Source organism: Chiloscyllium punctatum, chromosome 44 (assembly GCF_047496795.1).
Source record: "Chiloscyllium punctatum isolate Juve2018m chromosome 44, sChiPun1.3, whole genome shotgun sequence".
Taxonomy (NCBI): Eukaryota; Metazoa; Chordata; class Chondrichthyes; order Orectolobiformes; family Hemiscylliidae; genus Chiloscyllium; species Chiloscyllium punctatum.
Window position 1 is genome coordinate 27,744,238 of NC_092782.1, and position 22,476 is coordinate 27,766,713.

Consider the following 22,476-nt stretch of genomic DNA (forward strand, 5'->3'; position numbering starts at 1 on the left):
TGACTTACTCAAATGGATAAGAGGGGTGCCAAGCAGGCATATTAATATAGGTATTTACAGAAAGTCTGTGTTTTCTGATGCCACAGTTGCAGAGGGCACACTCCCTGCAAGTGCAATTGCATTGCCTGTGATGTCACTGACATGGGTATCCCAGGTAGCTGCCTGCACTGAAGATGGCTCAAATCTGACAGATATCACCACTCCCCGCCCCAGTTTCCTGCAGTGCACAACAATGAGTTCAGTGGCTGGAGAAACCACACGTGTCAGTGAACAGGGTAGGGGTCAAGCTCCTGTTTGGTGACAGGAATTAGTGTTCCTCAAGCATGGGGAGTGCAAAGTATTGTCGTTATGGGCTTTATTTGCGTACATTCAAAGCAGTGTTTGGGTCTGGTGGTCAAGAAGCATCCATTTCCCACATTATGGTGCTCCTGCAGTGACCTTGCTGGTGTGAATGGAAGTTGCAGATTGGTCCATTGCAGATGCTTCAATCTCAAAGGGCAGCTGCACAGCTTGGAGCATCAGTTTCTGTGGGCAGTCTTCCAGCCAGGCATCAGCTCAGCAGGAACTCCAGATTAATTTAACATTCAATGAAATAGCTCCTCCAGTACATTTTCCTGTTAATGACATGAGCTGAACTGGGTCACTGAAGCACACTGCTTCTGTGGCAAAATTAGAGGTGAATACAAACAGAAGATAAACAACTTGATACTCACACCCTTTCTTATTGCTAAAAGTAGTAAGTGGAATGAAAATATGCCTTTGTACTTTCCACACATGCACAGCCTGAGATACTAATGGGACAAATGCAGGGGAAAAACTTTACTAGAATAATAACTGAACTAACAGCAAGAACAATAAAGGTCACTGATGTTAATTCCAATGAGAAAATGCTTCTACCTAGAGAATGCTTACACATTTTACAGATTTGTACAGCTAATTGGATTGTCAAAGATAGCAGTGATTTTCGATTCGGCCTATAAAGTCTGCACCAGCTCTTTTAAAGATGGATCTAGTTAATTCTACTATTTCTATTAATTAATTCTACTACTTGTCCTGTAATAGTAGTGTTGTCCCAGTCGAATTCATGACAAGCAACATAAATTCGACTGGGACAACACTACTTTTATAGGACAAACCAAACAGACTGCAGCCAGGGAATTCCTAGAGGCATGGCACTCATCCACAGATTCAATCAACAAGCACATTGACTGGACCCAATATACCGACCACTGCAGCGGACAGCTGGAACTGACAACTGGAAGTGGCAGATTCAAACCACTACAAATGCCAGAGGAAAGATCACAGAAGCACTTCACAGGAGGCTCCCAAGCACTGAGGATGTCACCTAGACAGGGGACGAAACATCAGCAACACAAATTCCCAGCGTGGCGAACAGAACCACAACAACTTTCTCTATATCCCTTCAAAGTTTACTCCTTCAGTCGTTATTGTTAACACAGATATTGCAGCTTTGAAGCTCAGTATCAGAGAGATGATCTGAGAAAGGTATATCAAGTATGAAATAGTTTGGGAAAAATGTCTGCAAGAGTGATACAAACTAAACAAAGATTTTTAAACTGCACAAAGGCAGATAGATACAGAAAGAACAATTCATAACTAATGTCAACAACTTATTTTTAAGAGAGTGATGAAAACATCAAATGGAATTCTGAGTCAGGAAAATCTTGGAATTGTTTAAGTTATAATCGCAAGTCTGGGAATATGGCTGAATTAAACTGAAACAAATCAAATTGCTTATAATGATCTTCCTTTATAAATCAAGCAGGCCACAGAGTCACGGAATGTTAGAGATGTACAGCACGGAATCAGACCCTTTAGTCCAACTAGTCCATGCTGACCAGATATCCCAACCTAATCTAGTCCCATCTGCCAGCACTTGGCCCATAGCTCTCTAAACCCTCCCTATTCATATACCAATCCAGATGTCTATTAAATGTTGCAATTGGACAAGCCTCCACCACTTCCTCTGGCAGCTCATTCCACATGTGCACCACCCTCTGTGTGAAAAAGTTGCCCCTTATATCCCTTTTGTATCTTTCCCCTCTCACCATAAACCTATGCTTGTAGTCCTAGACTCCCCCACCCCAGGGAAGAGACTTTGTCTATTTATCCTATCCATGCCCATCATGATTTTATAAACTGCTATGAAATCACCCATCAGCCTTTGACGCGCCAGGGAAAACAGCCCCAGTCTATATGGTCTATCCCGACAGCTCAAATCCTCCAACCCTGGCAACATCCTTGTAAATCTTTTCTGAATCCTTTCAAGTTCTACAACATCCTTCCCATAGGAACAAGGCCACAGATAGTATTTTTCTTTGGTGAAGAACAATTTCCATTGATGTATGTCTTTCGCAAACACTGAATATTCACAGGAAAGCCTTTGACAGTCAACTGAAGTATTTGTAAAATGTTGACCTTTTTGTAATTTAGCAAATGTAGCAGCCAAATTGCAGCCAGCAAGCTCCCACAAACAAGACTGATAATTTCACCAATCGTCTTCCTTTTATGGGAAAGTAACCAATTCACTAGCCCATCCAATTTAAGCCCATCCACAGTCTACAAAATTTAAAGTAAGCACCACCAGCAAAGCTGAGCACCTTGACAAATGCATTTGTCCTTCGACAAGATTGTATTTGATAAAATGTTTTCCATAAATGAATTCTTGTGTCTTGACCAAAGATGAAACTCCTCAATAAGACGTTTGTCATCGGATTAAAAACAATTTAAAAGAACACTGGCCTAACAAAATAGACAAAATATTCTTGTCAGGAGTGGGAGGCAGAAACCGACTAATATCCTCCAAGAGAATATTCTGTATGAGTATCCTGATGATGTGCTTTGATATGATCTATTATCACATACCATCTACCTGAAAAAAACTGAAATTGCAGTAACATGTAACTGGGATCCTGTCATCATTGCCCATCTGCACTCCTTCTTTATTAAATAATCTCCTTTTAAATGTTAATACTACTACTACTTTTAAAAAATCATAATGTAAATCGGTCATTTCTGAAGGTCAAAACACACATGATCATTTTGGGTCACATTCTCCACCTGCTCTCACCAGTTCAAAGTCATAGTCTCAGACAACACCTCTTTATATGGAGGCATCTTAAAGATTCAATCATTGACTATATCAGCACCGTTTGTATAAATTTCACACAGTTATCTTCTTCTTGGCTTATATAAACGTAACCATTAGGTTGTCTCCTTTCAGATTGACTCTCTAGAAAAGGAAACCAGGCCAGTTCCAAATGTAATTAGCTAATTGTTGTATAATCCAATTTTGTAGATGATTGTCAAATATGTAAATCCTTTCATGTTGGCAAACCTAGACATATGAAGACAAGTCAACTATCATCACCTGAAGATATTATAAATAATTAGCTTATGGAAAAGTCAGCAAGAAGGAAGAAAAGCAGTGTAATTGCTGTGCAGAGGAAGCAGCGTGTTTGGTGGATATGGAGGCAGTAAGAGGGAAAGATTGGAGATTAAGTTACACTGAATTATACCCTCACCTTTCATCACATGGAGGGAATTTATCAAATAGTTGACAGTTACTTGGCACTTCCTGTCCACTTCTCAATAGATTTTTTTTTAAACAAATGCAAGGCTGTTTGTAAAGTTGTGTTTTTGTTACAAATGTATTTTGCTGTTCAGTTAACAGCATCAAGGAGGGAACGATGGGCAGCTTCAAATAAATCGCACAATCATTTGGGTTTTATTTATTACTGCACTTGGGGTAGTTACAGACAGCTTATCAAAATGCAAATGAAATTCAGGACGCAAGAGGAGCTGCAAATGTAGTTGGCCCCATAACAAGGGGAAACAAATTGTACAAAACAAAATTCGAGTGGTTTCACAAGAATGCTCAGAATTGCTTAACTCCAAATTCCCCCTCTCCCCACACAGCCCCCACCCAAAGGTTTACTCACTATTGGGAAATGTAGACAAGTAATTGCTTGCTGAATATTCCATTCTGTGCATTAATATTATCCCTGTTTCTCACCATTTCAACTCCTCCATCCATCTCCGGTCTCACCTCAATGCCTCTGGCCTTCTACAATATTCCAAACAAGCTCAAAATAAACTTCAAGTACAATACTTCTGGCTTCAGTGCAACTTTTGATTTGAAAACTGACTAGCAAATTCTGACTATGGCTTTTCTCCTATTTTCTTGCCAGTTTCTACTTTTTGTGAGTTACTTGATTTCACTGCCTTCTACTTGGCAATTGCTTTATGTTTTTTATCTTAAGGTGACTTTTCCAGCCTTTTTCATATTTTCATATCTTCATATGATCATATTTCACCTGGGTTTAGCCTTTTAACAAAACATTCATTTACTTTGAAAACCTCTAGCTGCTTCTTCCCAGCAGTAGTTGCAGAGAATGACATGGGCATTACAATATGAAAATTGCCTGTTTGATTTAATCATTTGAAGTGAACAATTATTTTTCTCCACACTTATACACCTGTCAGGTTTTTTTCCTTTTCTTCAACTTCTTACCTTCCCTATTCTTAAATGTTGACATGGAGTCTGCTTCAATCACTAACTCTTGCTAATGTAACTGCAGCGTATTGATAAATATTCTCTGCTCTCTGTCCCAAATCTCTCATATTTCATCTTACATCCATGTCTTATTAACCACTAAAACGAGTTTTCTATTCATGCTGTAACATTTTGTCATCATTTTAAATATCGCTGTCAATCACCTCAGAATGCCCTCTGCTCTAATTAAATGGACCCGAATATCTCAGGGCTATTTTCATGCTTGTATTTTTTCATGCAATGTAATAGTGTGCTAGTGACCCTCCTCTGTAGATTTCTCAAGCCTCAGATCAACATCTTCCAAAGGTGTGCGCCCAAAACTGCATGCGGTACTCTTGCTGTAGCTTACAAAACAGTTCACAAAGTACATCTTGACTTTTATGTTCTGCACCTCTTGCCAGAAACACAGTATTCCATTTGTTGTTTGTTTTCATAATGGCTTTATCCACTTGAAATGCTGCTTTTAATAGCTTGTCAACCTCAGCTCTCAAATCTCTCTGCTCTTTTACATCATGTTACTATTCCCTGCTCAAAGTGTAGTTGTTATTTTTTAAACTCTTGTCGCTTTACCGGTTCCTGTGGTCCACAGAATTACTTAAAATGCCTTCTACTTCTGTGTTTTCTACAAATGTAGACTCAACTCTCTTTTGCTCTTGATCCAAACCACTTACATACACAGCAAACAGAAGCAGTTCCAGACCAGGACCCTTTTCCCAAACATAAAGAAGCTGACCTTAACTCCAACTTGAATTTGTCCCTTCTAACCACTCTTTGATTTCATTTATTATCTTCTCATTAATCTCAATTAATCTTATCAACTAATGTCTTGCAACTTGTCAAAAGCTAGACCATATTTATCAAGCACATCAACTCAAACAACTCTCGGGTTTGTAAGAACAATCTTATTTCTTAAACCTGTAATGTTAATCAAGATATTACTGATTTAGTCGTGAACGAAAGTTTCAAACATATTCTCAACCTACACTACTTTGGTCTATAATGATTCAGATTAGTTCACCATCCCTCAAAAACAGACACCGCATTGGCCATTTATCTTCATCTTCTCAATAAAATCCCAAAATACCAAAATTGCACATTTCCACCTTCAGATCCTTCAACTTAAATGATCAGGTTCAAGCACTTTAGCTTAATTAACTTTTATTTACAGTTTCCTTTTATTTATTCGGTCATTGTACTATTGTATTATTCCAATACTTTGCTGCTCCCAATACAATTCAGTCCCATCTACATTGATGCAAAGTGCTTGTGCTATGATTCCAGAGAAAACTGTAAACCAACATAATCAAATTTATCAAATTACCTCCCCATCACAAAGACATTACCAAGATTTCACTTTTTGTACTTTAACGCAAGTCAGAAGCAACATAAATGGAACACAAGTTGTCCAGCAAATCTTTCAAATGGAAGGATAAATGTCACTGTAATTAACAGAACATCGATAGGCCTTGCTCAAAGCAAGCACCTGCCTCACTCTCCACAGACATGTGCCATTATATTGATACACAATTCCAGAATATGTTGCTCTTTATTCAAACAGGGCAGGCAAGCAGACTATCCAACAGCAGCATTCACCAGAGTTTCATGGGCACAATTATCATTAGCCATGTTTCTACCAGCTTGCTCCCTCAAGTTGTGAAAATCCTGATGCTATAGCTTTCCAGAGTTCTTGTTCAACAAGTCAACCTTTTCGGAAACCATTCAGCTGCTCAACGTTTCCCAGCAATTCAACCTTTTTAGCCCACTGGCATCGTCCATCCAAGAGTTCCTGCATTTTGTGCAGATTTCATTTTGTCTGCAGCTCTCCAGTCTCCCAGTCAGCCATAGAGCGATGCATGTCAACTTCCTTCCTGCTGCACGGCTTCCAAGTTAAGGGTTGCTGAGTCAGAGGATCTGTATTTATTTTCCAAGACCAGTAGATTCCTTGAAGATCTAACACCTCCCCCCCCACCACCGCACTCCCCCAACCACTCCCAACCCCACTGGGGAGGGGTCCAGATCTTCATCTTCACAATTGATGCAATCCCTTTACAGAATTCCTTTCTAAATATTGTCAGACACAATGGAAAATTCAAAAGACAATTTAAAGAAATCATGAATTTTCCTGACCACCGCTTCTGGATTAAAGGTTTGATTGTCCTTTTTGTTGGCAGTTTTCTGATCAATATCTACTTATCTGTGATGTAAGCTCAATGAGATGACCTTGTCGCAGACAAGCAAGGCCAGCTGATAAATTAGATCCAAACACTGCAATTGAAGATGAGAGCTCCAAATACTGGTCAGAAAAAAGGCTTTCATGTCAGACAAATCTGTCATCTAGTGTAACTGTATGCTAAAACAATGAATAACATTAGGTTAACATTGTCAAAGAGGCATGTGCCCATTGCATTTCCATCTAGCTTTACAACAAGATGATGCCTTCAAGACAATAAAACTTTCTATTTTTAAAGTTTAGCCTTCTAGCAATAAAGGCCAAAATTCCACCTGCCACCTTTAAATGCAGGTTCAGCAAGTAATTATTTTTTAGTGATTATGCGCAAGAGCACCCAGATCCTGCTGCACTCTTTTTGAAAACAGTCTCTCTTCATTTAAATAATAGTCAGCCTAATAATCCTTCCTACCAAAGTGCACAGCATATTTTGCTAAATTAAACTCCATCTGCCAAGTCTTTGCCCACTCACTTGACCCATACCCTCTGTATATATCCATACCCTCTTGCATATTCCTTACATCTTAATCACAACCTGCCCAATTTCTGTATCGGGGGAAAACTGGATACATTTCACTTTGCCCTCTCCTCCAAAACATGAATGCAGATAATAAATAATTCCGGCACAAGGAATAATCCTTGTGGCACTCCACTAGTGAAGTCTTTCCAGCCTGAAAAAGACCCATTAATCCCTATTCTTCTTCGGATTGTTAATGAATCCTTAATCCACCCGAATACATTACCCTCAATACAGGTACCACCAAGCTGCTATCTTCTACAATAAATTCTTATGTGGCACCTTATCGAATTGCCCTCTGGAAACTTATCCTCAATTGCTATCAATAAAAAATCTTTTCTGGTCATTTATTTTATTGCTACTGTGGTTCTGTATTTTATGCAAACTGGTTTCCTAAGATTCTACAAACAAATTATTACATTTTTTAAAAATGCAGTTCGCTGACTGTGAAGCATTTGTGAAAGGCCACACCACATAAATGCAGGGTTTTCCTGTCCATCCATATCTGATATCAGCCAATGGCCCAGTTGGGATAATGGAAAAGTGTATTTCCAACTACATGGTTTTAGATCCACTGAGACACAAGTCAGACCTAAAAGTGAAGACCAACTATCCATCCACAAATGTCCATTGAGACTTGATTTTTTTTTAAAAAACTCTATTGTTCAAAATTTGAACTATTCAAAAGGTTTCTGATCAAAATACCTAGCTTTCAACATTTACAGCTTTCTTGGTATCCATCTGAAGTTGAACAATTGTTCAACTTTGTTCTTTACCCACTGCCATTGCTGACAGGAATCTCACTCCAGGCCCATAAAACTGCCACTATCACTGCTTCGTTGCCACGCCAACAGGATTTCTGTTCTATTGCTGCAGCCACACCTTGCTGCAGAGTCCCACTCAGCAATCACCACAGCATCGCCAGAGTCCTGATAGGGACTCACAATGTAGCCACTGATGAAGCCGCCACCAGGACTCGGGCTCACAATGCTGACACTACTAAAGCTGCCCCTGAAGCTCCCATCAAAAGTCTCATTTCGGACCCCATCAAAGCTGTCTTCCTACCTCCTCCCACCTTCTTTAATCAATCCCATCACTACCAGTGCCAATGTGACTGAGCTCTCCACCAGAGGGTAAATAGGAGTAAAAAGTAAAAAAAAAGTAAAAAAGGAGGAAAAAGGAAAAGCAGATGGAATGGACGAGCCCCATGCTCAGGAGCCTGAACGCTGCCTATCTTGGGTATATGGCTTCTGTATTTGTTTAAAACAATTTATAGTGGTAACATTTTCCCATTCTGATGAAAGTTCATTGACCTGAGCTTTGCTTCTTTCCCACAGATGCTGCTTGATCTACCAACTTTTTCCAGAAATTTCTGATTTTATTTCATAATTTTGACCTTTTATATTACTTTGTTTTGGTGTATAGATTGAAAAATTCATATAACAATCTATTCTAAAGCAGAATCAGGTCTTCATCTTAAATAAATACATTTCAAATAGAGAGACACTTACCTGTATAGTCTTCACGACATTCACAGTTATAGCCTCCCTCCCTGCTTCGGCAGAGACCATGGCTACCACATGGATTTGAATAACAAAGGTCAATCTCTGTTTCACAATAATCTCCAGTAAATCCAGGAGGACACCTGCAACGCAGTCCATTGATGGGATGAATGGGTCGGAATAAGACAGTGTCGGATGAAATAAAAGGAGCTGAACTGTCAAACTTCAGCACAGAGACACATTTCATGTAATTTTCACAGGGCTCTCTCAGGCAGATATTGTCATCAAAGGGAAGGACTCTCTGAGTGGAGATGGTGGTCAGCAACGTCCTGTTGAGGTAAATTTGTTCCTGAAGATCCTCTGAAGGGTAGTATTGGTTTCTTACTCCACCTGGCAGCAATGCAGAGAAACTCACATTCAGAATGTTTGCACTAACATCAGTGTCATTTTGAATATTAAAAATAAAAATGTCATCTTTGGTTGTGGACAACACAGCAGCGACTCCTTCCACAAAGAGCGACAGCAGTGGAGACAGAAACTTATCCTGGGACATGTTCTCCAAACGCACAGTAATGCTGTTTGTTAGCATGTCTTCTGTGATGATGGTCACTCTCAATGTACACAGTGCAGTAATGATGTGCATACCATCTAGAGAGAGAGAGAGAAAACAAAACAAACCATTACAATTTGATAGAGAAGCATATATGATGTTATTAGAATGATTGGCACAGTGAGTGGAGAACTTACTGCGATCTGTCTGCACTTCAGAATAATGATTGCAACCAATCACTGAAGAACCAATGCATTAGCATTCCCAGACAATTCTCTTATCCACATCTGACAAACCTACAAGTGAATTAAGGCTATAGAGGGTAGGGTGTGGTGCTGTAAGAAGGAGAACAAAAAATGCTCCAATAGAACAAAATCATGATCCAAGAGGAGGAATATTATTTTAGTCATGGTGTCAGAGATGTGATAGAAGTCATTTAAAAGCAAAAGAGAGAGATTTAGATCTGTAAGATTCAGAGTATGAAATGGGATACAATCAGGGAATGTTATATTCAAGTCAGTGTCATTGTAGTCTCTATTACATATGCACATCAAACAAAACCTTAACACGCAACACAACTGCACTGCCAAAGCCTAAATGAAAGGCATCTGTGATTAGTCAATCGTTTTTGCATATTTTAAATATTGCCTGAGGACACATATATATATATATATGAGAGTATAAATGTTTCTTTAATTCTGTACTCTATACTTAAGGGAAAACATGAAAGTGAAATAGTAGCAATGTTATTACAATAGAAATCCATCATAAAATGTTTTGAAAAACTGTTTCCAAAAACCAAATTCAAATTCTCTTTCACAGCAAATGGTTCCCTTTGATCTTTCTTGCTGCCTTTCCTTTTTCATTTCCACTGGCAGCAGTGAGTTTGTGAATTTGTGTCCAAGGTTGAGGTTATCTGCTCAACTAACTAGATCTCTTGTTTGAACTACCAAGCTCCATAACATGCCATAAGACTCTTAAATTTTCTCATCTTCCCCCTGCCCTCAGACTTGTTTTACCTGCAAGAGACCCATGGAATACTTCTCAACTATTTATCTCTCCTTCAAACCTCCTACAATCTCTCTTTCAAAGAGTCTGATGGACTCCTACTTGCTATTCAATTACAATCCACATTCAATCTGCATTTTTTTAAATGAAGCATCAACAAACTCTTGTACCACTACTTGTGCAAATTCTCCCAACTTGATTTTTTAATTTGCTTCAGAGCACCAAAAATGACTGGTCAAATATTACAATTAGGCTTGTTGGCTCTAATTGTGCCCCTTCATCTCTCAGGATCTTACCTGCAGCCTTCAAGACAATCTCTCCTTACAGAGCCTCACTATCAGTTACTTCAGAGTTCTGTTTAATTCTGAATTGAGTTTCAAATCTCTCAGGAATTTCAAAATCCAGACCTCTGATTTCCAGCTCCAAATTATCAGTGGCTTGAGTCCTTATCTCACTATTACAGAATCCTCACCGTCACCTTTTTTTAATACCAGTCTTAATTTCCCTAAACCTAATGCCAGGCATCTTATCTTAACCCCTTGCAAACTCCAACTTAACTAAGACTTGACCACTCACATTCTGCCCCAAACAACTCACATTCTGCAATCATCAGCCTTAACCCTGTTGACCTCAAATGGTTACCCATCATCCAGTGGTTGATTTTGAAATGTTTGCTTTAGTCTAATTTATTCCAGTTCTAAGTTATCATTTGAACATAGATTCCAGTTCTGCTAAATTGTTGAAAACTTAACTCTTATACCAATAGCATATTTTGAATGAATGGATTACGTTAAATTATTTGTTTTAAACTTGATGTCCATTTTGTGGATAATAATATCTGTTGATTCTCCCTCACTACCTCTTCACTTTTCCAATTTTATCAACACAACTGAAAATGCTTTTCTGTCTCAGAGCCAATGAAGGATTATACATCTGAATGTCAGGCAATATACAGGTGCTCACTCATTTGCTAGGTATTTCATGCATTTTCTGCTTTTCCTTCAGATTTGTAACAGTTGTAGAATTTTCACCATAAAAACTAGCATGGGAGAAGTTTTGTATGCCAAATCCTTTTAGAACAGGAGACTTAACGTTGCTCTTGATAGTCAGGAGGTTGAGAAGGGCTGCCTTTGTATCAATTGATATCTTTTCAGCAAGATACATTTTTACGTTGACACAGTAACCCCCAAGGTTTTAAAAGTGATTCCCCATATCATGAAAAATGAAGGACTAACATCACACAAATTCCAGACCTTTCGCACAGTTTCACTATCATGAATTGCATTAACTCAAATCTGCAGGATTAGGGGTTTTGAATAGTCTAGTATTCCATACTTTTCAATTTTGTAACCCAAATTCCAACTGTCACTACGTTTTAAAACAAATATTAGGCATGAAGCCATTAGGTTAACCATTTTTCTTTAAAATGATTTCCAAATGTTTTAAACCTGCATGTTTTTCATTATGCAGAACAGTGAGAATGCCAGACAAATCCTATTTTATCATATTCTTATAACGTAACCTGGCAACTGGAGCTTGGCAGATAGGCAAGTAAAGCCCTGATACCTTGCAACAATCCTCTACTTTACATCAGCTTATCTATCAAAAGCTATTTTCAGGACTTGGTTGATGTCAACGATCCTTTGTTTTTACAGTTGATAGGGCTTGGAGTTTACTTTACATTAACCACAGTTGAGTAATGATAATCTGCAAGCAGTGCAAATCCTACAGGGTGGGAGAGCTATAAAATCCACTGATAAAAGTGATAAGATCTGCCAAAGGGGAATTTGAAAAAAAACTTGCAAGGGCTAAAACTGCTGTATACTACATTGCAGCCACATGGGTGATAGACTGCTTTTTAATTTAAATTTCAAGTTTTGTATCTTTTTCAAAGTGTTTTCAGACTTGTGGAAGAGGGTAGTTTTACTATAACTACTCATTTAACTGTAACTTTTGTACAAACAAGGAATGTGGCTGAAAATAATTTCCGGATGGACAATAAAGTGAAAAACAATTAAATGCAACAATCAAAGTATCCTTAAATATGAAAAGGGAGAGTGAGTGGTAAAAGGAGAATGTGGATCTATTAAAGATAGTCAGATGCAAGAGGATAATGAGGAAGAAGGCAATGGCAGACTTGTCTGATGGTTAAGGATGACAGCAAAGAAACATGATCATCAAAGAAAACACTGCAGATGGTGAAAATCTGAAATAAAACCAGAAAAATGCTGGATGCACTCAGTACCTGTGCAGAAATATTGCTACTGCTTCAGATCCATGGCTTTGTTTAAGAATTGGGGAAAACAAAAATCGAGCTTTAAGCAAGTGGAGAAGCAGAGAAGGGCCTCCCATGAGAAAGAACAAAAGAAAATCCTCATCAGAGGGAGGAAGCAAAAGAGGTGAAAGAACAAAAGGGGCAATCAGACTAAAATTGATCAACAAGGTAAAAACAATGACTGCAGATGCTGAAAACCAAATACTGGATTAGTGGTGCTGGAAGAGCACAGCAGTTCAGGCAGCATCCAACAAGCAGCGAAATCGACATTTCGGGCAAAAGCCCTTCATCAGGAATAAAGGCAGTGAGCCTGAAGCGTAGAGAGACTAAAATTGATGGCAATCAAACAAAAAAAAGGCAGCCTAAATAGCAACAGCAGAAATTTGAAAGACTGTAATTTAGAAAACAGAGCAGAGATTATGATCTGATATTGATGAACTCAAAGTTGAATCCTGAAGGCTATATCAGGACATGAAGACTTATGAACTGACTAATCAAAAAAATGAAGTGGTATCCAGTGACCCTCATTCTCACCACATAACAGGATGAAGACAGAAAGGTAAAAATCACAGGAAATCGGAAGGTTGGAATCATACTTGTGGAACATTGCCCCTCACTCCACAAACTGGTCACTTGATTGGTGTGTGCTCTCCCCAAAGGTAAACGAAACCACAGGGTGATCAGCGAACACAATATGTAAAATTGGAAGTGCTGTTTTACCTGGAGCAACACAAAGTTAAAAATGCCAAACCAGGGGTGGTGGCAGGGGAGGCAGTCTTAATTGGATTAACTGCAAGTCTCAAAGTAAATAAAAAGTCAATTAAGAAAATAATTGAAAACAAAATAAACAAATCTTTCAGATCGGATTTTCCTCAGGAAATAAATTTGGAAGTTTGGCACAATTTTCCAAAACCCTTTGAATTAAAAAATTTGCCTTCAGATTGAAATATTTCAAATCTCACTCCATTATTTAAAACAAGGAGGGGACAGAGGATAAGATACATGAATTACGTGAAAGTTATAAGAAATAAACATGAAAGAGCACCTGGAAAAATAGCTGTTGACCAAAGCTATTCAGTACAGATACATGAAGAGTAGATCATGCCTGGTGAATTTAAATGTTTTGAGGGTGTCACTTACATGGTAAGTAGGGAACTGCCCATAGATCTTAGCTGTAAGAAATTTCAGAAGGCATCTATTAAGATTGCAAAGAATAAAAAGGCGTATGTTCATAGGGTGAAGCAACTCAAGTTTCACAATCTCAGGATCACAAAAATTGGAATGGGTCTGATTTGGTAGTAAATGCTCTTTGAATGTTGAGATTCAGTCCAGGAGTAATCTCACACTGTTTCTAGATAATTGTTTTTGTTAACAAGGTAAGTAATAGTGAAAATTGGACATTTGCAGACTTTTGGAATGTGGATTTCCGATCTCCAGGAATTCTTAAACCAAAAAAAAGGGTTTGATTAATCAATAATGTTTTAAAAATAGGAATAGTTACAGAGTAAATAAACAACTCCAAATAGCACGACCGTATGATAAACCCTTTCCTGCCATCTGTATTTTGATCAGTACTAAAGATCCTGAAGAAAATCTGGCGTGTTGTTATTTACAATAGATACCAAACAATTTGGAACGTTGTGGTTTGGCAGGTTCTAATAATCAGACATCAGTCATACTTATTGCACCTCTGATCAGAGAATTGTTGTAATATGTTTAAATGCCTTCATGAAGTGAAGAGGGTGGAAGTAAAACATCAGCCTCCTAACAAAAACTCTCGACTATTTGTTGCAACTCTCTCTAATCCATTTAATTAACATCCATGGTAAAGACAACTTCAGTTACCTAATAGATGAGTTCTAGCCTATACTTTTCAAATACGTTGCACAGAGATGTTGGTTGTTCTAAGCAGCTTATCAAGTGTTTTAAGAAGCAATTTTCTTGGATATACTCTCAGAAGCGGTGATACCCAGCTGCACTCAAATGTAACATAAACCACCTTTTTTTTAACCCTATCAACAGATTAATTGGTCATGTTATGTTTTGCTAAATAACAATTATCTAATGGCTGTGTAGTTATTTTGAAGGATATAAAAGATGGATTGTGTGTATACATTGCTACAGAATTATAGAGCCATGCAGCATAGAAACAGACCCTTCGGTCCATCTCGTCTATGCCCAACCAGATATCCTGGATTAATCTAGATACATTTGTCACATTTGGCCCATATTCCTCTAAACCCTTATTCATATACCCATCCAGATGCCTTTTAAAAGTTGTAATTGTACCAGCCTCCACCACTTCCTCTGGCAGCTCATTCAATACACGCACCACGCACCACCCTCTGCTTGAAAACTTTGCTCCTTATGTCTCTTCTAAATCCTTCCCCTCTCACCTTAAATCTATGCCCTCGAGATTTGGACTCTCCCACCCTGGGAAAAAAGAACTTAGCTATTCAACCTATCCTGATTTTATGATTTTAGAAACCTCTGCAAGGTCACCCCTCAGCCTCTGACTCTCCAGAGAAAATAGCCTAAGCCTGTTCAGTCTCTCCCTATAGCTCAAACACCCCAACCCTGGCAACATCGTTATAAATCTTATCTGAACCCTTTCAAGTTTAACAGCAACTTTCCCATAGCAAGGAGACCAGAATTGAAAGCAGTATTCTAAAAATGGTCTAATCAATGTCCTGTAAAGTCTCAACATGACCTCCCAACTCCTATCGTCAATGCGCTGACCAATAAAGTCTAGTGTACCAAATGTCTTCTTCAATACCGTCTACCTGCGACTCCACTTTCAATGTTGCATTGAGCTTCCTAATGTGAACATAAATGAGGGAGAAACTCAGCTTTTCAATCAAATTTTTTAGTTCCATTTCATATCTTGATAAAGAATCCTATGTCAATCTTAATAGCAATAAAGAACTCCAATCATAAACACTCGGTGACATGCTGACAGGTCAAGACACGTTGCTACCCCAATATTCCAAATTGCATTCCTCAACTGAGATATAATCATCACACCACTGCAAGCTCAGAAAGCCAACACACATTGTATCAAAAAGCACTCTTCATTGAGCAACCCAAAGAATGACTAACTCTTATGTATGTGCTGGAAGTATAAAGCCCAACTTAAATGCATAATGAAGAAGTGAATAACGTCTAAAGACATTGTGAATCTCGCTTTCTTCTGTCAGCACCTGCAAGACACCATTTATTTGTCTTCATTATCCTACTGCTGTGTGTGGCACTTTCCCAGTTGGTGTTCAAGGCAATATCTCAATATTTTGACAGTTTCATTGCATTCTTTTCCTAATGTCAAAATCCATAAATGTAAGATAGCTATTATATTTTATTTGATAACTTTAACTTGCATGGCCTAAGCAAAAGAAACCCAAAACCTCAAACATGATACAACAGTCGGGAATTTGAATGAAAGGTATAAAAACAGCAAGAGGGGCTTTCATGTAAAAGGAGATTATTAATGGAAACGGCTGACCTTCAGAAGTACAAACATCAACCAGGTTCAGGGGTGAATATAAAATGTCAGTTCTAAATGTAACTCGCAATCACAAAGCCCAATTATATTGAGGTCTTTAATATAGAACCACTAAACACCTGCAAAGTGAAAGTAGGCCATTTGGCCCATCGAGTCTGTACCAAACCTCCAAAGACCACTCTCCCAGACCCATCCCCTGATCACATCCTGTAACCCCCTATTTACCATGGCTAATCCACCCAGTCTACATATCCCAGAATTGTCTTAGAAGTGTTCCTAAATTCAATGAACATGTCACCTGAATCTAACACTCAAAGCAACCTCCAATATTTCAATCCAGGTGTTAGGTCTCTGTCATTCTGCTCCTCTCCTGGAATCAGGTCCAAATTATTATTTTGTTTTAGCTGTACAATTCTCTGTTCAAAGGAGCACTCCAAATGCAAGGAAGTAACTCAATGATTAACCTTTCCTACCCATCAGAGCACTGTTGTCCAATATGCTTGCCACATGACAAACCACTCACAAGTCTGTGGTAAAGCGACATGGTGCATTTTTAAGTGGCACACAATAATGAGTTGTGTTTGAGTTGCAGTAGTTGATATGGATAAATCATGAGGAGCATAGATAAAGTGAACAGCAAAATCTTTTCTCTAAGGTGGACAAGTTCAAAACTAGGGGGTATATTTGTAAGTTGAGACAAGAAAGATTTCAAAAAGACAAGGGGCAACTTTTTTTCACACAGTGGTTTGTGGGCAGAATGAACTTGCAGAGGAAGTGGTGGCTAGAGGTCGAGTTACAACATTTAAAAGACATTTGAATAATTCTTTAACATAGAGGGCTGATGAGGCTAAGTATATTCAAGGCTGTGCTAGACAGATTTTTAGGCAGAAAGGGGATCAAGGCTTTTGGGAAAAGGCAGACGAGCTGTAAAGGATTATCTCATTGAATGGCAGAGTTCACTTAATGATTGAATGGCCTATTTAAGTCATATGATTTTATACCAGGTTTCTCATGACTTGAATATTGAAAGACCACTTACTCGTTAAAAGAATAGACAATAGACAATAGGTGCAGAGTAGGCCATTCTGCCCTTTAAGCCTTCACCACCATTCATTATGATCATGGCTGATCATCCTTAATCAGTATCCTGTTCCTGCCTTATCTCCATAATCTTTGATTCCACTATCCTTGAGAGCTCTATCCAACTCTTTCTTAAACAAATCCAGAGACTGGGCCTCCACTGCCCTCTGGGGCAGAGCATTCCACACACCCACCACTCTCTGGGTGAAGAAGTTTCTCCTCATCTCTGTCCTAAATGGCCAACCCCTTATTTTTAAGCTGTGTCCTCTGGTTCGGGACTCACCCATCAGGGGAAACATGTTTCCTGCCTCCAGAGTGTCCAATCCTTTAATAATCTTATACGTCTCAATCAGATCCCCTCTCAGTCTTCTAAACTCAAGGGTATACAAGCCCAGTCACTCCAATCTTTCAACATAAGATAGTCCTGCCATTCCAGGAATTGACCTCGTGAACCTACGCTGCACTCCCTCAATAGCCAGAATGTCTTTCCTCAAATTTGGAGACCAGAAGTGCACACAATATTCCAGATGCGGTCTCACCAGGGCCCTGTACAGCTGCAGAAGAACCTCTTTGCTTCAATACTCAATCCCTCTTGTTATGAAGGCCAGCATGCTATTAGCTTTCTTCACTACCTGCTGTACCTGCATGCTTGCCTTCATTGACTGGTGTACAAGAACACCCAGATCTCTTTGTACTGCCCCTTTACCTCAATTGATTCCATTTAGATAGTAATCTGCCTTCCTGTTCTTGCCACCAAAGTGGATAACCATACATTTATCCATATTAAACTGCATCTGCCATGCATCTGTCCACTCACCTAACCTGTCCAGGTCACCCTATAATCTCCTAACATCCTCCTCACATTTCACCCTGCCACCCAGCTTTGTATCATCAGCAAATTTGCTAATGTTACTATTAATACCATCTTCTATATCATCAATATATATTGTAAAAAGCTGCGGTCCCAGCACTGATCCCTGCGGTACCCCACTGGTCACTGCCTGCCATTCCGAAAGGGAGCCGTTTATCGCTACTCTTTGTTTCCTGTCAGCCAACCAATTTTCAATCCAAGTCAGTACTTTGCCCCCAACATCATGCGCCCTAATTTTGCTCACTAACCTCCTATGTGGGACTTTATCAAAGGCTTTCTGAAAGTCCAGGTACACTACATCCACTGGATCTCCCTTGTCCATCTTCAGAGTTACATCCTCAAAAAATTCCAGAAGATTAGTCAAGCATGATTTCCCCTTCATAAATCCATGCTGACTCTGACCTATCCTGTTACTGCTATCCAGATGTGTCATAATTTCATCCTTTATAACTGACTCCAGCATCTTTCCCACCACTGAGGTCAGACTAACTGGTCTATAATTTCCTGCTTTCTCTCTCGCTCCTTTCTTAAAAAGTGGCACAACATTAGCCATCCTCCAATCCGCAGGAACTGATCCTGAATCTATCGAACTCTGGAAAGTAATCACCAACGCATCCACGATTTCTAGAGCCACCTCCTTTAGTACCCTGGGATATCGACCATCAGGCCCCGGGGACTTATCAACCTTCAGACCTAACAGTCTCTCCAACACCAATTCCTGGCAAATATAAATTCCCTTCAGTTCAGGTCCTTCAGCCACTGTTACCTCAGGGAGAAGGAAAATAGTCCACCTTTGGTCACTTTCTCTGTTCTTGCTATGTCTGGGTGCTTTTAAAAATAATACATTAAGATTTTTGGAACCGCTGTATGAATTATTGTGAAAGCAAGACAGCAATCCAATTGTCTTGAAGTGTTCTTGGGGAGTCTAGTGACATGGGATGCCAAGTGAAGAACTTGACTTGTATAGCTGGTAGTTGTCAGTTATTTCCAAACAGTTGAGATGTGAGAGTGAAGGACAGTGTTGCATGAATGAAAGGTAGAAATATTGCCAAGTTAGGGCCATGTAGCAACATTCAAATGTGTGTGCCTCGTCTTAACAGATCTGTTGAAAGGAGTGATTGAAAGGATTAGGGGTATATTGATGTAAACAGAGATGTGACAGGAAATTGGGCATGAGCCAAAAAACCATCAAATGTTCAGAAGTTATGTTTAGAAATGTCAGATAATAGAGGAAAAGCAAGATAAATGTCAAAGTTTGAAGCCAATATGTAAAAACTTATCAATTCTGTTCCTGCTCTGACTTTCCTGATATATCAATTCCAATAATATAAACATTTTTAAAAAATCTTCTGGAGACATTTGTTTGATTGTGAAATTAACTGAAGCACACTTTGAAACAGAACACTTCAGTTAATAGACTGCCTCCACCCTGTGAGTGTGTATACAGCAGACCTGCTTTTGGAACAGTGCATGACCAAAGCCTCCTTAGTTTGGCAGAGTCTAATTGGTAGCTATTGATAACAGTTCCAAATCTCAAGCCTATTTTCAAAAGACTGCACATTTGTTTTATTCATGTTTCATCTATTTTATGTCATGTGGTATATTGGTGGCTTGAACACTGCAAGTTTGACAAAACATTAAAATTCTATTGGATAACATTTTTCTGTTGACAGAAGTCCTATGCCAACATTACACTGACCTTGGAGACTCTTTATTCCTTTTCGATTTTGAGAAATAATTTAAAAAGAGTTATTGAACTTATAGCATACCTGCCAAATTAGAAAGAATGGGGTCCAGTTAAATGGTTTTCATACGATTGTTTACATCCATTTTTCAACCACAATTATCTGCTTTCTATTTTCCAAGTCAGTTATTAATTTAGCAAGAGACATAACTCCATGCATTTTACAGGTAAATATCAGTGTGATATTGGTATTGAACAGGTTCATTTCTTTAACAAAAAAGCTTAAGAGGATATACTTGCAAATCCACTGATGTAATCATCATTACAACCTTGCACATTTATAAATCTGATAGAAGCCTACAAAAATAATGCAAATATTCTTCTTTTTATAAAGAAGCTAGGATCACACTATAATAAATTATAGAAAGTTAAGACTAGCATAATTTTTTATCCACATATCATATTAACAGGATTAGTTGATGAGATGGAGAAAGATGACATGATTTCAGTGTCTCAGGCTTTATGCCAAAGTCATTCACATTATAATTTAGACAATGAGTTGCAAGAAGAATAGATTACTTGTCCCATTATTCATTGTGCTTATTCACATTTCATTTGTGGTGCTCTATTACAAGAAATGCATGCCGTACAGAGAATACAGAATGGAGAACTGGAACACAGCATTTAATCTGCCTGATAGGAAACCTTCTATAACTTACACATAATAAAAACTCAGATGGGTCTCTTACTTCCTGCCCAAGCATCACACAATAAATCAATAGCAAAAATCCTAAATTGCACACCCCCTCTTAGTAAAGAACACGACAGGATTCCCTCAACAGCACCTTCCAAACCTGCAACTTCAACCAACTGGAAAGCCGAGGGAAGCAAATGTTTGCGCACACCACCAGCTGCAAGTTCACTTCCACACATGCCATCCTGAATTGGAACTACATCACCATTCACTGTCACTGGTTAAAATCCTGCATTTTGAATACTGTAAACATTTCAATCTGGCAGTTCACACCACCCTCTTAAGGTCAACTGACAATGGAATATTAGGGTGGCTGCTACATGAATCTGACAGTTGGACATCCTTAAAACAATGTTTGAGCACCAGGATCAATCTGTCAAAAAGATGTCCACATGGGAATCACTTACACTTGGGAAGGATCAAGTTGACTAGCCATTCCACTGCTATTCTACTATTTTGATCACTGTTCAATATACTGTTGTTATATTTTATCCCCTCTGTAAAACCATAAGATACACAGGAAAATTGGGCTCTTTCACACTCTTCACATAGTTGAACAGCAAAATTTAAACTATTATTTTATGGTTACCCTACATTTTTAATATACAAAATTATAATTTAAATGTAGCCTACAAGAAAAGCACACAAGCAAAAATAAAGTTCACCCACCACATGTCACATTTTTAGCTTAACCTTTACAGATAGAATGCAATAGCACTAGTAGTTTTGACACTGTGGGTGATGAGCCAAAGGAAAACTGGCATCTGTGTTGTTTCTGACCATTTCTAGCACAGCCATGATGAATACCCCATGTCATGTGTCATATCAGTCTTAAATCTTAACATTCCAGATGGGAGAGTATAGTACAAACCAAGGAACTGAACTGGATTGTTAAATAAGGGAAGGGACGGCAGAATGACTAATCTGTTGGCCAGAAGCCACATCAAAACCACCATCAACACCAAAACTATTACATATTTCGAACACGATTTTCCATCCTTGACACTGAGCAAGGGATGCCTTCAACAACACTATTTAAAGGATTCACCAAATTTATTAATTACTCATTCTTTTGCTAAATTGCTCTTTCAAGGTTTGATACTATACCAGCTAACTGTAACCTTCGAAAAAGGGCTTCCTGCTGATCCAGGTGAATTCTTCAAAATGCCACCATGGTATCCTACAGAATTAGAAATATCAGTCACTACTGAGACTAGCAGCATCTGGAAGGTACCCAGAGACCAAATGGCATAACTCGACACTGGAAAAGGACATTAATTGTGAAAAAGAGCTAATGTATCTTTAGCCACGGGTATTAAAATATCCTACTGGTACCCCTTTAACAGACCTATTTTTGTTGTAAACATGGCACTTGAAAAAGCTTCATACAGTCCTCCAGACAATGAACTGGGTAGGAGTCAACCCTGGTTGCATTATTAATATTCTTGAAGTCTACACAGAGCCTGGTTCAACCATCAGACTTGGGCATTCAAACAACTGGGGATGATTAGGTTTCTTACCATCATGTATGGACCTGATTCTTGAAACTTCAGGATAAGGTTGCTATTATGTGGGATGGGTCTCCTCCGCCCAGCCACATTATGTATGGTGAATACCATGCACCCTGGTTTGATCCTACACTGCTTTAAATGTTGTGGACTGGCCCGTCAGGTCTCATTGTTTTGCATCGAAATATGAGAGCAGGTATCAAATACTCCGAGCAATACCGTATCAGTTAACCAGACAGTACGAGGTTCAATTCGGGAATTTGGCATTCCTCCCTCTGTCTTATTTGCACTATGCCTTACATCCTCCACTATGCTTGGTTATCCTGTTCCTGATTGTAGTTCCTTTTCAACACGTTGATTTGACAGCCTGCTCATTTTTTTCTGTGGTCTGCGGTTTCAATTAAATAATTCACACAGGGAATGGG

At 38.8% G+C, this 22,476-nt stretch overlaps 1 protein-coding gene across 4 annotated transcripts in view; it reads right to left on the reverse strand.

Annotated features, from left to right (window-relative positions):
- Positions 1–22,476, reverse strand: part of celsr1a (cadherin EGF LAG seven-pass G-type receptor 1a) — a 310,556-nt gene that overhangs the window by 133,526 nt on the left and 154,554 nt on the right. For all 4 annotated transcript variants that reach the window (XM_072562553.1, XM_072562552.1, XM_072562551.1 and 1 more), the window contains exon 3: positions 8,832–9,470. In XM_072562553.1, coding sequence (XP_072418654.1) covers positions 8,832–9,470 — 639 coding nt within the window. The remainder of the gene's footprint in view (positions 1–8,831; positions 9,471–22,476) is intronic.